This window comes from Schistocerca piceifrons, chromosome 2 (assembly GCF_021461385.2).
Source record: "Schistocerca piceifrons isolate TAMUIC-IGC-003096 chromosome 2, iqSchPice1.1, whole genome shotgun sequence".
Taxonomy (NCBI): domain Eukaryota; kingdom Metazoa; phylum Arthropoda; class Insecta; order Orthoptera; family Acrididae; genus Schistocerca; species Schistocerca piceifrons.
This window is the reverse complement of record NC_060139.1, coordinates 494,401,879-494,418,466: the sequence shown is the minus strand read 5'-3', so window position 1 is coordinate 494,418,466 and position 16,588 is coordinate 494,401,879. Positions and strand designations below refer to the sequence as shown.

General features: G+C 38.7%; 1 protein-coding gene across 8 annotated transcripts in view; it reads left to right on the top strand.

Annotated features, from left to right (window-relative positions):
• Positions 1-16,588, top strand: part of LOC124775049 (phosphatidylserine synthase) — a 146,383-nt gene that overhangs the window by 97,383 nt on the left and 32,412 nt on the right. For 2 of the 8 annotated variants that reach the window (XR_007015590.1, XR_007015589.1), the window contains exons 7-8: positions 6,314-6,416; positions 15,715-15,809. Coding sequence is in view for 5 of the 8 variants with exons in the window: in XM_047249833.1 (XP_047105789.1) it covers positions 6,314-6,416; positions 15,715-15,734 (123 nt within the window). In the remaining 3 variants the exon portion in view is untranslated. Of the gene's footprint in view, positions 1-6,313; positions 6,417-15,714; positions 16,132-16,588 lie in introns of those variants that run through there. The other 6 variants (XM_047249831.1, XM_047249834.1, XR_007015591.1 and 3 more) reach the window with 5 other exon arrangements.

Below are 16,588 nucleotides of genomic sequence, written 5' to 3'. Positions count from 1 at the left end.
CACCTTGGTCAGAACCTTTGCATACTGAGAAAGGGAGTTCTTGCTGCTGCCATTGTGCTATCCCCAGGTGGCCAGTCTGTATGGGAGGGATTTTTTGGTGTGGAGGGGGTAGCAGCTGTTCAAATGCAGCTACTGTTGGTGGTTGAAGGGTGTAACATTGACTGATGTACGACTCGAGGTATCTGAGAGGAGGTGGTAAATGTTCAGGAAGATGGCACACTGGGCTTAGAAGGACCAAGTGAAGTAGATAGGAGAGAAGGTGTTGAAGTTGTGAAGGAATGAGGATAGGGTGTTTTAGCCCTGAGTCCAGATCATGAAGATATTGTCAGTGAAACTGAAGTAGACCATGGGTTTGGAGCTTTGGCAGGCTAGGAATGTTTCCTCCACATGGCCCATAAATAGTTTGGCACAGGAGGGTGCCATGCGGATGCCCATGTCTGTGCCATGGATTTGTTTGTATACTTTCCTTTCAGAGGATAAAAGTTGTGTGTTAGTATAAATTCAATAAGGTGTATGAGGAATGAGGTAGTGGTTTGGAGTTTGAAGGAAGTTGGGAATGATATTATTTAATAGTGGCAAGACACTAGGTGTATAGAGAAATAGTGTCGCCAGTGGCGAGTAGGGATTCAGGAGGTAAAGGAGTGGGGATGGTGGAGAGTCATTGAAGGAAGTGTTGGTGTCTTTGTTGTGGGAGGCTAGATTTTTAGTAACAGTTTGGAGATTTTGATCACTGAGGGCCAAAATACATTCAGTGGAGGCACAATAACCAGCCGCAGTGGGTTTGTGGATTGTGGGTAGGATGTAGAAGGTGGGTGTCATAGGGGTTAGAAGGGAACTAGATTCAAGGGAGAGGTTCTGGGAAGGACCTAAGGCTTTAAGCAGAGATTGGAGGCTATGTTGGATTTCTGGGATGGGATCACTTTGGCAGGGATTGTAGATCAACAAGTGAGGTAACTGGTGGAGTTTCTGTGATTCATAACTGTTCCACTGTTCCTCCTCAAACCAGTGTGTCACCTTCCTGGACATTGACCTTTTCCTCTCTGATGGTTCCATCTGCCCACATTAAAACCACCAAAATTACCTGCACTTTGACAGCTGCCACTCCGTCCACTCCAAAAAATCGATCCCATACAGGCTGACCACCTGGGGATAGTGTATCTGCAGCAACAGGAACTCCATTGCCCAACATGCTTTCACAGTCAGGCACTATACCACAGATGTAGTCCGCTACAAGATCTCTCATGCCATTTCCTCTCAAACCACCAAGCCTACCTCCAACCCCAAGAACCAACTACAAAGCAGTGTCCCCTTCATCATCAAACATCAACCCTGGACTCGAACATCTGAATCACATCGTTTGTCAGCCTTTGATTACCTATCATCATGCCCTGAAATGAGGGACATCATACACAGGCTCCTTCCTACCCCCCCTAAAGTGGTGTTCAGTCACCCACACAACCTCCACAACATCCTTGGCCATCCCTATGCTCCTCCCAATCCCAACCACAGGGGATGCAAGACATGCCCAATTCATGCACCCAGCACTTCCTATTTCAGTCCTATCACAGACTTGTCCTACTCCGTCAGAGGCAGGGCCACCTGTGAAAGCAGCCATATAACATCTCTGCTGCAATCATTGCACAGCTTTTTATATTGGTATGACCACCAACCAGCAGTCCACAATGATGAACACCCACTGCCAAACTGTGGCCAAGAGCAAAGTAGACCACCCTTTGGCACAACATACAGCTGTACATAACATGCTTGATTTCAGTGGCTGCTTCACGACTTGGGCCATCTGGATCCTTCCTTATGCCAACAGCTTTTCTGAACTGCACAGGTGTAGATTATTCTTGCAACACATTCTCCTTTCCCAAAATTATCCTGGCCTCAACCTATGGTAACTTTCTGCCCGTAACTTCCACCCAATCGTTTCCGCCACCTCTTTCCTATCACCTCCTCCCTATTCACGTCCCCCACCCTTGTTGTGTGCCACCCTCTACCAATGCACACACCTGTCTTTCCCCTCCCTCCCCCTTTTACACCCCCCTTGCCCCCCTCCCACCCACCTCCCCATCACTTGGTCTCCTGATGCTGCACCTGACGAGTGTTCTCTCACCTCAATTTAGTCTCTGCACACTCTGCCAGACAGCACTCTTCTCTCCCCATCACCTGTATCCTCCTATCCCTCCCTTTTCCCTGCCCCACTCCAGATTGCCGCTTAACATGACAGTTGCATTCTGTTTCGCACTGCTGGAGATGGCAGTAGTGTGCATGGAGGGGGGAGGGGAGAGAGGGGAGGGGCACTAAATGTATAAAAGTCTTTTCATTGTGACTGTCTGCAGCTCAGCATGTCATATTTATGGTGGTAGACACTCCATTCTTTTCATAATATTGGTAATATTCCAACCCAGAGTTTCCATTGTTTGATAGAAGATGAATGAGTAGCTTTGAGTGATGAAATAGTGAAGGCAGCTGAGGATCAAATAGGTAAAATTATAAGGCCCAGTAGGAATCCTTGCACAGTCCAGAAGATATTGACTGCAACTGACGAAAGGAGAAAATAAAAAATACAGCACATGAAGCAGGCAAAAGCTATATATATGTCAAAGAAATGAGATTAACAGAAGATGCAGAATGGCTAAGCAGGAATTGCTAGAGGATAAATGCAAGGCTATAAGAATGTGCATAACTATGGGAAAGATAGGTCACACCTATAGGAAAATTAGAAAGATCTTTGGAGAAAAGAGAAGCAGCTATATAAATATCAAGAGTTCAGATGGATAGCCAGTACTAAGAAAAGATGGGGAAGCTGAAAGATGGAAGGAATATATTGGAGAGTTATGCAAGGAAAATGACAAAACTGTTTGACCTGATGTGGAAGATATTGAAAAAGGCAGAATACTCTGTCATCAAGAAGAATGTGATAGACGGCAAGTGTTCCCAGGCGTGAATGCTGCTGAAACATCCACGTAATAAGTCATGGTTGCAAGGTACTGTTCTGAATTACGTACAGACGAATGAAGAAACTGATATAAGTTAATGTTGTGGAACATCGGTTAGTGTTGTGGAGAAATGTAGGATCACACCAGACAATACTGAACCTTTAACTTACCTTAGAAGAAAAACTGAAGAAAGGCAAATGTACATTTGTTGCATTTTTAGATTTAGAGAAAACTTTTGACAATTTAGACTGGACCACACTTGATTAAATTGTAAAGGTTGCTAATATAGGAAACAAAAGGTTATGTACGGAAACCAGAGTACAGTTACAAGAATTAAATGCATGAAAGGGAGGAAGTTGTTGAAAGGGAAGTGAGTCAGAGTTCTAGCGTCCCCTAATGTTATTCAGTCTGTACATTTAGCAAGCAGTAAAGGAAATTAAAGCTCAGGGAGAAGAAATACAAACTTTGAGGTTTGCCAATGACATTGTAATCAGAAATGGAAGAAGACTTAAGAGAGCTCTTGAATGGAATGGATAGTATGTTGAATTGAAATTATAAGATGAATATCAGCAAAAGTAAAACAAGGATAATGAAATGTAGACAAATTAAGTCAGATGTGCAGAGGGGAATTAGATTAGGAAACAAAAACTAAAAGTAGTAGATGAGTTCTGCTATTTGAGCAGCAAAATAACTGATGATGTCCAACATAGTGAGGATATAAAATGCAAACTGGCAATATAAAAAAAAAAACGTTTCTGAAAAGAGGAATGTTAACATCTAACATACATATAAGTGTTAGTAATACTTTTGTGAAGGTACTTATCTGGCTTGCAGCCTTGTACAGGAGTGAAATGTGAAAGATAAATAATTAAGGCTATAAGAGACTGGAAGCTTTTGAAATATAGTGGTGCAGATGAATGCTGAAAATTGGATTGGTAGATCGAGTAACTGATGAGAAGATACTGATTTGAACTAAGGAAAAATTAACCTTATGGCAAAACTTGACTAAACAATAGATTGGTTGATAGTACATATACTGAAGTATCAAGGAATCATCATCAGTTCAGTAATGGGTGTGTGTGTGGGAGGGGGGGGGGGTGGTAAGTGTGTGGGGGGGGGGGGAGATCAAGGCTTGAATACAATTAAATAGGTTTAAATGCATGTAAGTTGCAATAGTTACTCAGAAATGAAGAGCCATGCCCCGGAGAGACTAACATGGAGAGTTGCTGCATCTTAGCAGACTTCAGACGACGACGACGGCTGCAGCAGCATCAGCAACAAAAACAAAAACATTTATTTGTGATGTAAATTTTACACAGTAATGTAATCTTTCACTGAATGGAACTTTTGATCCTGGCTTAAAGCAGTGGTTTTTCCCACGCCAACAGCATATAAGGGCCATTTACAGTTGGTTGGTGGGTTGTTGTTTTGTGTGTGTGTGTGTGTGTGTGTGTGTGTGTGTGTGTGTTAAAGAGTTCTTTTACTTGCCTTGCAGGCAATCAGTACAACCATTTTTGAGGAAAAGATGAGATGTAGAGACATAGGTTCTTCTATCCCCAGCTTTACACAATTCTAAGCACTTGGTCTGGAATTGATGTCAATGAATCCCTAGTTAGAACTCGACACTAAAAGATTAAAGAACATTTGGAGCATATAAATAAATCTTGGATCCTTGATTTTGTTCGAGATAAATTGAGACTACAGGGATTAGATTTAAAATCAATTTTTATTTTTGAAGCAGCATCTTGCAGAGTATCTGTCCTTGTCCCAGGGACAATCCATGATGCGAGATGAATGACGATAGCAGTTTGTTTCTTAAAAATATTTTCTTCATGACATATTTATCTTATGCCCATAAGAAGAGAATGTAATTTTTCTCTGTGTATTTTCCATTTCACATGCTTCTGTGCCCCTGCTGAAGCCAAATGATTTATGCAAGTGTGTTCTCTCAAAACTTTACATATATTGGGCTGTCAGTGTCAATTTATAGACACTGAAAAATCATTTCTGGCATCTGTTTTCAGTTGTGTCACCGAGGCCATCTCTGGTCATAATTAGTCCTCTGATTAAGAAATGAAAATTGTCAGCACTTTGAGTCACAAGGCAGGACCATCAGACAGAAATATTAAGAGAATAGAGTAGAAATCTAGCAAATTATCAGTAATTTGAGTGTCAAGTACCTAAGACAGATACTTTGCAGTGGCACAAAAATGAAGATTTTCATCAACACTGGTTATTAAATAGAAGATTGTAAATGATCCATCTGAGAGAGGTGTCAAATGCATGGAGATATATAGTAAAATATTGTCAAAATACACACACTGGAAACAGGATATGCTTCAAGTTGTATCTGAATATTGCTGTGTGTTTCAAGAGCATAATTTCATCGAGGAATAAGAATTTTTAAAAGAAAATATGATTTTCTCCTCACATTTGCCCATCAAACTTTGTACACTGTAGCTTTTAGACTGTGTTGAAGTTCATTTGGAAGTGTTAGTAATGAAGTTGAAAGTAATAAAATTAGTGGTTGCTCAGCCACTTTTGAACAAGCAGTTTTGAAATAAATAGGACGGGATTTTTCTTCTGTGTGTGTAAAGTGTCAAGATCATAGAAAATAGTTTAAATTTTTCAAATTGTAATTTTAGTAAACAAAGTCTTGATAAAATGTTACTTGTTAAATTTGATTTTCAATTTTTTTAACTTACCTGAATGTGTGCATAGATTCAGCCTTACGATAATGAGTAATATACCAAAGGTGCCAATAGCATCGAAATCTTTACTTTTTTGACCAACAAGTGTGTGTGTGTGTGTGTGTGTGTGTGTGTGTGTGTGTGTGTGTGTGTGTGTGTGAGAGAGAGAGGGGGGGGGGGAGCTTCTGAATGTTGCTCTATAGTAATGTAAATTCACAAAATAAAAACACGTTTAAACTAATTCATAATACTACAAAAAAACTTTTACTTGATTTATAATTCAGAACAAAGTTGTAAGCTTTGACCTTTTCAAATCAAAGACACAGATTTTTTTCTGCAAGTCCAGTTGTTCACTGAAAATGTGTATATATTGGAAACTAATGTATCATAGTATTTAGAAGTTAATTTGTAGTTGTGATAGAGTTACATTATTTCTCAAAAAAGAAATATCAACAGCTGAAAAGTATAAATTGGTACTCGCCACAAAGAGGTGGCATTGATTGACAGAGAGGCACATTACAAAAAAAAAAACAGCTAGGTATTATTCAGTTATTGTCAAAATACACACTGCCACTCAACACCTCTTTGTGATATGTTGAATTCTGTCCTTTGCCAATTGTTGTTGTTCCATTCTGGATATTCAATTGTTTAAAAAGGAGATATTTAATTTATTTTCAGAAGGAAGATGAAATGTCAAGAGAATCATCTCCTTGCAAAACACCAGATTCTGGGTTTGTTGATCAGAAGCCTCACACAGATGGTATGACATCAGAATTAATAGGTAATACTTTGCGAAACTTAAGTTATGTGTTGCTCTGTCTGCCATATCAGTGCTTTGCCCCTAAAACATTAATGTCCTCATTTTTGCTGCTACCTTTGTGCATTATCCCTGCACCAGGTAAGAATTGTGTATTTCAGGTAAGTGGAACATTTTGCTAGGGTCTCAGTTATGTAGTACTAGGTAAAACATGGAATAAGCCATGGAAATCAACTTCTGTACTACTGATAATTGTTAGAAATTTGAACTTGAGTTTTAGTGCTTCGGTCCAGGTTTTCTACAATTTGTGAAATGTATGAGGCTTTTTTTTATGGCAAAACACTTTTTGCTTTAAACAGCTACACTTAACTGCTAATCAGCTCTTGATTATATCTACAACATATCCCACATCAGTAGAGAAATACTTTTGAGTAGAAAATTAATTTCATGGTCTCGGTGAACATTTCTGCTTTTTGCTGCAGAACAATAACCAGTTTACATCTACAAAGTATCTGTTAATCATTTCAATTGGCAACTAAAAACTTGCACAAAGAAATGCATTTACACTACTGTAATGTAGAGTGATTTTAAATGTATGCATGGAGTGTTGAACTTTGAACTAAATGGTAAGAGAATTACACATGAGTTCTACGTAGTTCCAATCTGTATGTCCAGAAATAAAAGTACTTGTTTTACAGTAACTCATTAAACAAGTGCTTTTCCTGTACCAACTTTGCATTATTACATTAACACACAAGGTATTGCAAATGGGTGCAGGAACTCACAAAAAGAAGTCTTTAGGATGATCAGCCCAGATATAGGGTCTGACAGTGTGATAAAACTATTTGAATGTAGCACATGACCAGAAAACTATTTTGTAAGACATAATATATTCTTGCTAATAAAATATGTATGGTGAATGGTGTAGTATTATTTTCACACTTCTTGAAGACTCTTGAGTGCAGTGGGGAGCTAGCGGAATCAACATAAATCAAAAGTACTGGACCAGCACTGACAGCATTCCCTAATTGCCAACCCAGCTTGACAATTAGCAGAAAGCATTGACTTCAGTATATCATCTGCTTTTATACGTGACATGTGGGTTTTCCTGAAATAAGATTCAGCACTGTGAAAACACTTCTCAGTGATGACAACAACAATGACAAATGTGCAATGAATTATATGCTGAGCTTAGTTTGATAGTGACCTGAAACACGTATCATTCTATAATTGTACACTGTCTTGTGTTTTTCTCAGTTCTGCTACACCCATGAGCCACTGCATCAAGTGCTTCTTGAAAATTGCTAGTAGTCTGTTTTATATTGGTAGCTGCCAGCAGGCCACTTTAGTTGAAAGAAACACACATTTGCAACTTGGATATACCTAAAACTGGATTACTTACATTAGATATAGACTTCACTTTTGCAAAACTTGCGTGTTCATCTATGGGCATAATAGACTATCAGAGCATTCTAATTAGAAAATGAAGTATGTGTTTGGAAGGAGATTTTCTGTAGAATTAATGGGGACCAACACTTTTTCGGATCTGCAGCAGCAGTAGCACCCTGTTCTCAGAATAAACAACTCAGTAGAGAGCTGTTTATTCTGAGAACATGGTGCTGCTGCTGCTGCTGCTGCTGCTGCAGATGCTGCTCCTGCTCCTACTGCAGACCCTATTAAAGAACATCAGGCAGTATGGAAGTATTAGTGGGATCTAGTAGAAAATCCCTCTATTGACTAATAATAAGTGGTGGATCCTATGATATTTTTATGAGATGCCGTAATTTAGGCATGGGAGTTGTATGATTATAACATCAGATTGAGTTGAAATACATATTTTCAGTTAAAAGTACTAGTGACACCACCTAGTTATAATAAGTGTGTGTTGGCATACACTTGACGCGTGCTGTAACAAAATGTTTTCTACTCTGGGCAGCCACAACTATGGAAATATATCTTGATAAATGAAGAATGTGGCCCCCCCCCCCCTCTCCCGCCCCTACCCTCTCATGAACCATGGACCTTTGGTGGGGAGGCTTGCGTGCCTCAGCGATACAGATAGCTGTGCCGTAGGTGCAACTTCAATGGAGGAGTATCTGTTGAGAAGCCAGACAAACGCGTGGTTCCTGAAGAGGGGCAGCAGCCTTTTCAGTAGTTGCAGGGGCAACAGTCTGGATGATTGACTGATCTGGCCTTCTAACACTAACCAAAATGGCCTTGCTGTGCTGGTACTGGGAACAGCTGAAAGCAAGGGGAAACTTCAGCCGTAAATTTTCCCAAGGGCATGCAGCTTTACTATATGGTTAAATGACGATGGCGTCCTCTTGAGTAAAATATTCTGGAGGTAAAATAGTCCCCCATTTGGATCTCCGGGCAGGGACTACTCAGGACGATGTTATCAGGAGAACCAAAAAGCACATGAGACAGGGTTATAGTCTATTCCTAAGGTTATTCAATATGTATATTGAGCAAGCAGTAAAGGAAACAAAACAAAAATTTGGAGTAAGAATTAAAATCCATGGAGAAGAAATGAAAACATTAAGGTTTGCCAATGACATTGTAATTCTGTCAGAGACAGCAAAGGTTCTGGAAGAGCAGTTGAACAGAATGGACAGTGTCTTGAAAGGAGAATATAAGATGAACATAAATAAAAGCAACACGAGAAAAATGGAATGTAGTCGAATTAAATCAAGTGATGCTGAGCGAATTAGATTAGGAAATACGACACTAAGTAGTGGATGGGTTTTGTTATTTGGGCAGTAAAAAAACTGCCAATGGCCGAATTAGAGACGATATAAAATGTGGTCTGGTAATAGCAAGAAAAGAGTTTCAAAAGAAGAGAAATTTGTTCATATCGAGTATAGATTTAAGTGTCAGGAAGTCTTTTCTGAAGGTATTTGTATGGAGTGTAACCATGTGTGGAAGTGAAACATGGACGATACATAGTTTAGACGAGAAGAAAATAGAAATGTGGAGCTACAGAAGAATGTTGAAGATTAGTTGGGTAGATCACATGACTAATGAGGAGATACTGAATAGAATTGGGGAGAAGAGGAAATTGTGGCACAGCCTGACTAAGAGAAGGGACAAGTTGGTAGGAAACATTCTGAGGCACCAAGGGCTCACCAATCTGGTATTGGAGCGAATGGTGGAGGGTAAAAATCGTAGAGGTAGACCAAGAGATGAATACACTAAGCAGATTCAGAAGGATGTAGGTTGCAGTTGTTACTGAGAGATGAAGCAGCTTGCACAGGATAGAGTAGCATGGAGAGCTGCATCAAACCCGTCTCTTGACTGAAGACCACAACAACAACAACAACAACAACGACAACAACAAACAAAGAACTGCAACAGCTATTAAGCGATCCTTTATTGTTCCTTTATTGTAATGACCAGTTTCACAGCTTGTAGTGGCATTTTCAGGTATACATCTAAGTAGAAAAATGGGGAAAAATATGATAAACAATATTATATTCACCCTGAGTTGAAAAAGGATGTGGTATATAATGGATATAAGTACTTACAGTTACTTCATATAAAATCCAAACTGAAGCTAAATGGATGAGTCAATGTTCTTATAGTCAAATCAAAATAAAATGTCTGTCGAAAGAACAGTAGTCAGGTAATAAAATCGACAGAATGAAGAGTCAACGATCCAAAATAGCAAGAGGTCCTACAGGAAAAACCGAGATAAGTGATAGGGTCTAAAATTCAAAGTGTGAAAATATGGAATTAACATGAAGGTAGTAAGATAGTGAATATAATTGTATGAACTTACCATTGTGAGCAATTTAATGTGAAATAATGTGTTATTAGTCAGTAAAGACTGGTTTGGGACGGGGGGGGGGGGGGGGGGGGGTAGATATAGAGAAACAGACTAACCAAAAAAGACTGAAAACTGAAGTAGGGTGGTGTTAAAGAACTTACCAGAATGTAAAACCAAGATAGTCATGCAGCCGAAACAAACATAGGTGAGAGCTGGCAGCATACAGCGTAAGGAGTCATGGAGCATACCAAGTAGACCAGTGTGCCCAGTCTAGGTAATAAACAACACCACACAAGCATATCACAAGCGATAACGAAGATTGGGACAGACAAAGTTGGGTGATGTTCTTACATAACTGATTAATACAAAGCTGGCAAAATATAATAAAACTGGAACATGAAAAAGTCTTGATAGAATATATGCTGTCCACTTGATCTCGACACACCAACTTCACGTTCAATTTGACGTGTGCTGATTTGAGGATTCACAGCGACTTCAGCACGTTCATCTGTGCGTGTTCTAGGACGATGTCGAGGTCTTGGATTTAAGCTTCCCGTTTCATGTAGACGAGATGTGAGACGACCAAACATCCTTACCATGTTCATTGACACCAGGATCTTCATGAAAATGACTTCTGCAATAGGGTAACATTTTGTCGGTGGGCTCAGCAAAAACTTCTGGCTAATCCAAATTTTTTTGCAGATGTTCTCTTTACCGACGAGGCATCATTCTCCAACAAAGGAATTGTCAATATGAGGAATATGCATTATTGGTCCGCAGGCAATCCAAAATGGCTCCGTCAGGTAGAGCATCAACATCCGTGGAAAGTTAATGTTTGGTGTGGGATTATTGGAGATACCATTATCGGGCCTTTCTTTATAAATGGCATCCAAAATGGCAGACAATACTCCAGATTTATACGACACAATCTTCCTGTTCTCTTGGACACCGTACCTCTGAACCGGAGAATGGTCATGTGGTATCAGCATGACGGATGCCCTGCACATAACGCCTTACAAGCACGACGACTTCTGAACTGTAAGTTCCTTGGTAGGTGGATTGGACGAGGTGGCGCAGTTAGGTGGCCTGCGCGATCTCCGGACCTTACACCGCTGGATTATTTTCTTTGGGGAGCAGTGAAGGATGCTGTTTACCAACATGAACCAGCAACACCAGAGGACATGAAGCAACGCATGATTGATGCTTGTACAGCTATCAAAGAGGAAACAGTAGCACGAAGTAGGGCATCCTTCATCCGCAGAGTGACCCTATGTATGCAAGCCAATGGGCATCACTTTGAGCATGAGATGTGAACGCTATGTTTAGTGTGTAGTGCTGGTATCACAGTGGAAGTTTCTACAAAGGGCCATTTTACCCAGTGATGTTAAGAAACTTTTGTTTGCAACAATTTGTCATTTAACGCATTAGATAAACATAACATTGATAATTATGTGATAATAAAACTAATTGGTTAAGCATGTTTACAGTCATCTTCTACGTCCTACCTGAACTTCCCAAATCAAAACATTTTTACCTAAACAGCGGTAAAACTTTTAGTCCACTTGCTCGTTTCACTAAAACCATCGACATGAATTTTACTATTATGAGTGAATGATTAACTGTCACTTGCACTAGATCTACAGTAAAGTTAAGTTTTAACGTTGAACGACATTACCTTTTTAGTAACGGATTAACGATAAGTGAAGTTAACTTTGTGACTAATGTTGCGGTACACAGATATGTTACAGAACTGCATCACCCCTAGCCTATGGGATAAATACCTGCTGGAATGTACGACGTTAATGCAGGATGGCAGCAGACCGTATTATTCGTTTTGGACCTCTTGATAAGTATGGAAGTGTGATTACGCATGTCAATTACATCGCGATTACGGGCAGCATGGGGTTCACGCCTGAGCCTCAGGACGCACGCTAGCAGCGCATGTCAGGTGTTTCAAGCGTCAACTTCGCGTCTTAATATCTCGGGATGTAATGGGAATATTGCGATGCGATCAACGCCATTGTGTATGTGCTTTGTCATCCTATGGATTGCTGAAGAAAAAATATAGGAGGTCCATTTAATAAAAACATAAGTTTGTGTTAAAAAACACATATGCTTTCGTTTTAGAATGTTTCCAAATATGTACATTCATGGGCCCCAGCCCTACATTGATACCGGTGAAAGTCGTTTTCCGATAGCTGTTATTGTTCCAGAGATATTTTGGGTGCACAAGATAGCTGGGACACCCTGTATAACTTCCTCATGAATATTATAGTCTACATTCACCATGGTTCTATAACTTCGTCTGAGCCACAAAAGGTGGATCGTTTCAACTTTTTTTAAATACCTTTGTTAGCATGTTCACAAAATTATCGCTATAGTCATTGCTGTAGGCTGTATATTGAACCGAGTCCGTATTCTCTTTCTAAGGCTTCTCTGGGCAAGGGGATGTAATACATCATATAAAGCAATGATCTAATTGCAGCCATTTTGTATGTTGAGGTATGATGAGAGGTGTGAATAATGAGCTCAGTAGAAGTTGCTTTTCTGTATATATGTAATTCCAGGTTAGAATTGCTTAGAGATGTGTTGTGTAATGGAATGCATTTTATGGTGTAAACTGTTTAACTCATCCATGAAATTACAACAATTATCCTTTGTCCCTTCATTTAAAACAAGAATATTGTTCATGTACCTACTCCACTGTAAAAGTTTGTTGGCATGGGCTGGAAATTTGCATTACATAAAATTCAAAGGTATCCATAAAATATTGGACAGACAGTATGCCAATTGTGATCTCATTACCAGTCCTTGATTTTGAATGTAAATGTCCTCACCGCATTTAAAATAGTTATATTTCAGAACACTGATGAGTAATGATCTTATCTGTGGGGCTATTAACTGTGGGTTTGTAAATTGTAAGTAGTGATGTCTCTCACTTGATCTAAAGAATAATTGGATTACACATTTTCTACGCCCAATGACGTTATATGAGTCCATGTTGAAGTGAATAAATTGACAAGTTTTTCAATCGCATGCTCTCTGTTTTGAACATTATAGTTTGCATGATGTTGGTAATGTTTATTAATGTATGTGGCATGGGGTTTCTTGATGATGTCATATCCCTTCTCACCCCCCCCCCCCCCTCCCCCACCACGTGCATTAACATTAGCCTGACAGGCATATGTCCTTATGTAACTTAATTGCGGCCCTTAATGTAGGGGTGTTTGGTTCATTGGAATGAGTCTTTTTTTCTGAAATTTACTATGGGAATTTTTAGTAGCATTGAAGTCCTTTCTTATATTGGCTAAATATTTGGTAGTAGGGTCTGTTTCATGTTTGACAATATGATTTTCAGTAAAGGCAGTTTTTCAACAACTGGCTCAATTGCATTATCACGGAAGTTGTACTTTTATCCACATGTATAATTAATGCTTGATGCTCATCCCATTTCTTATTTATAGTACCGAGTAAAACCAAAATTGTGTTTATCAGTTCCCGTGAGTGGGCTGGAATCCCTTGAAGTCTATTGACACTATTCACAGCCTCAGTGTGTTCGGCTGTAGTGAGTTTAGCCCCATCTATGGGAGGCACAGTATGTAAATTCAGTCTACTAATATGTTGTTGTAGCAGCAGGTTATGAATATTATAACCTAACCTTTTTCCAATAATTCTATTTCTCTGCTATTAAAAACTGTATCAGTAAGATTGCATACTTTTGTGTAACTGTCAATTTTTGTTTGCTCTATTTTTGTATTAAAGTTTCCCATTCAATTTTGCTTTTTTTATGATCAGTTTTTCTGCCTGCATACCACCGTGTGCTACTGCCATCCCAGTTTATGTTACGTTGCTCTCCCAATGGTCAGTTTATCTAATTATATTTCTGTCTTAGTATTTATCTTCATTTTAATTCCACATTTTCATACTTTGAACTTTAGAGCCATCATTCCTCTCAGTTTTTATTGTAGGATCCCTTGCTATCTTGTCTACTGGACTTTATCATTCTTCTGATTTTATTACCTGACTGTCGTTCTTTCAATGGACATTTTGTTTAGATTTGATTGAGAATATTGGGTGATCCAAATAATCCCAGTCTGGAATTTGTATGAATTGATTATGAATACTTTTATCTGTTATTTACTATATCCTTTTTTAACTTACAGTAAATGCAATATTGTTTATTTTACTTTCTCGACATTCTTTCTACTCAGATGTATACCTGAGGATGCAGCTACAAGCCGCAAAACTGGTTGTTACAATAAAGGACCATTCAACAGCTGTTGCAGTTTTTCATTTGTTAAGATGTGTAGCAACAGCTTTATTACAAAACTTACACTAAAAATGGCATGTTACCTTCAGATTTATCGTGATTTATTTTTCTCCCAGAGCTTATCTCTGTTTTCTGTTTTCCATTTCCAGTTTAAAAAATTTAAATGATTGTGTTTTATTGACATTAAAACTTGAAGATAGTTCTATTTGAAAGGCCTTGTACAGTTGGAAAAATTCAAGTGTCATCTACAGTAACATAATTTATCTTTGAAAATCAGTCAGTAGTTTTAGTTTGTAATATAAAGTAACTGTCATGAGAAATAATGCAACTCAAAACAATCTCCAGATTGAAAATAGTGTAGAATGGAAACAGTTATCCCTCTTAGTGTTTGACAGTAGTGCTGAACATATGTCTGAACTTTTGACATCAATGAATAAGTGAAGATGCTCTCATTGGGAGAGGGAAACCAAGCAAATAATATGCAACTTCTAGTGGTTGGTCTTTACTTTAATAAGTAATTTTGTTCAGTATATTGCTCTCGGGTCTGCTGCCCAGCCACATTTTGTAATTTACAAAATGTGATCAGATGGTAGAGCCGAGAACCGTATATCGAACGGATCTGCTGGGAAAGGTCTGAAGAGTCGCAAGTAATTTTGTTATTTCACCAAAAGGTTGCAACTGGTAAAAAAAAAAGGTTGAAATCAAAATTAAAACAATGACTAGCTTTTGTTTTTGGCCACAATAGTTGTTGCTGGCATATCACTGTTCTACAAGCACTTATACAGCACAACCATCTCCTCCTTCCGTGTGTGTACTACTAAAAAAAAATAGGTAGGCAAGTATTTTCAGTGCAGTTTAGTACATTGTTGTAGAGTCTGCTGACTTTTGTAGATGCATTATATGCTTTGATATTTTGTTTGTCACTTTCTACACTGTAGCTTCTCATTGCTGATGTGTAGAGTCATAAATCTTTTGAATTTTTCGTGGTAAATTGTGTGTAGTTATACTTTTGTACTTAGTCATTCAAAATAATGGTAAACTGGATGTGTTACAATTTTGTGGTATTTGCACGTATTTCGCTCTCTGTTCTCTGATTGTTTTATTGTTTTTGTCATATCAGCTTCTCGGATTATGTGATTGTGTTTGGCAGCAACAGCTGTTTTTATTGTGCCAGATTAGATAATGTAATATCTGTGAATCTGCATGCCCAATTAATGATGCATAGCCAGTACGCTTAACTTGTGACTTATAACATGATGAGCTGTGAATGATGGTATTTGTTGCAGTTGATGCCCTATCACTTTAGAAGATGCATCTGCTGTTGAGCTTTGCTGTCAGTAGGTCTAGGAGATTGTTGCAGTGGTTGACTTCATGTTTCATGGTAAATTTAATGTGTTTACGCAGTCTAGTGAAACCATTAAAAATATTGTTTATATTGATTGAGTTTTTGTCAACATGGAATACTGTGATATTTACATAGTGGCGATATCACTTAATGTGAATTGCATACAATGAGAGGGAGGAGTTTTTGTTTACTCATTCAGGTGTTGAAATTAAGACACACAGGAAAACAAATGGAAATCATGTTTCAGAATTGGCAGTTCCTTCATCGGGAGATAGTAAAGTTAAGTTTGAAGAAAAGACATGCAGTCAGTTTTGTAGAAACAAATTGACAATGAACTCCAAATTGAGAATGATACAGATTTTATGTTCCTTATATCTCTTGATCTTTGAGTGTGAGCTGTGTTTTTCCTTTTTTCTTAATTACTGTTTTCCATTAAGTGACTTTTTTACCTCCACTTCCCCCCTCACCCCCACAACCTCCCTCCGTAGTTCTCTCTGTGTGTGTTAGTGTAAAGCACCCTTTTCCAGCTATTGGTAATTAGATGATCTTCTTCCAAATTTAACATTTATTTTCATTTTTTTATTTGGGTGTTCATCAGATTACTATTCTTTCAAGCTACAGGTGTTTTATGTATGACACATGCACTGTGTCCGGCACTGTGTGGGAACCAATATCAGATAAGCAGGCTCTGATTGCTGCATACCCTTCACCCCATTCTTTGGACTTTGGCAGGGGTGGCTTATTGTCTTTAGCCAAACTACGCGAGTTAAGAGTGGATTTCGAAAGAACAATCAACACTGGAGTTCTGAAAATCC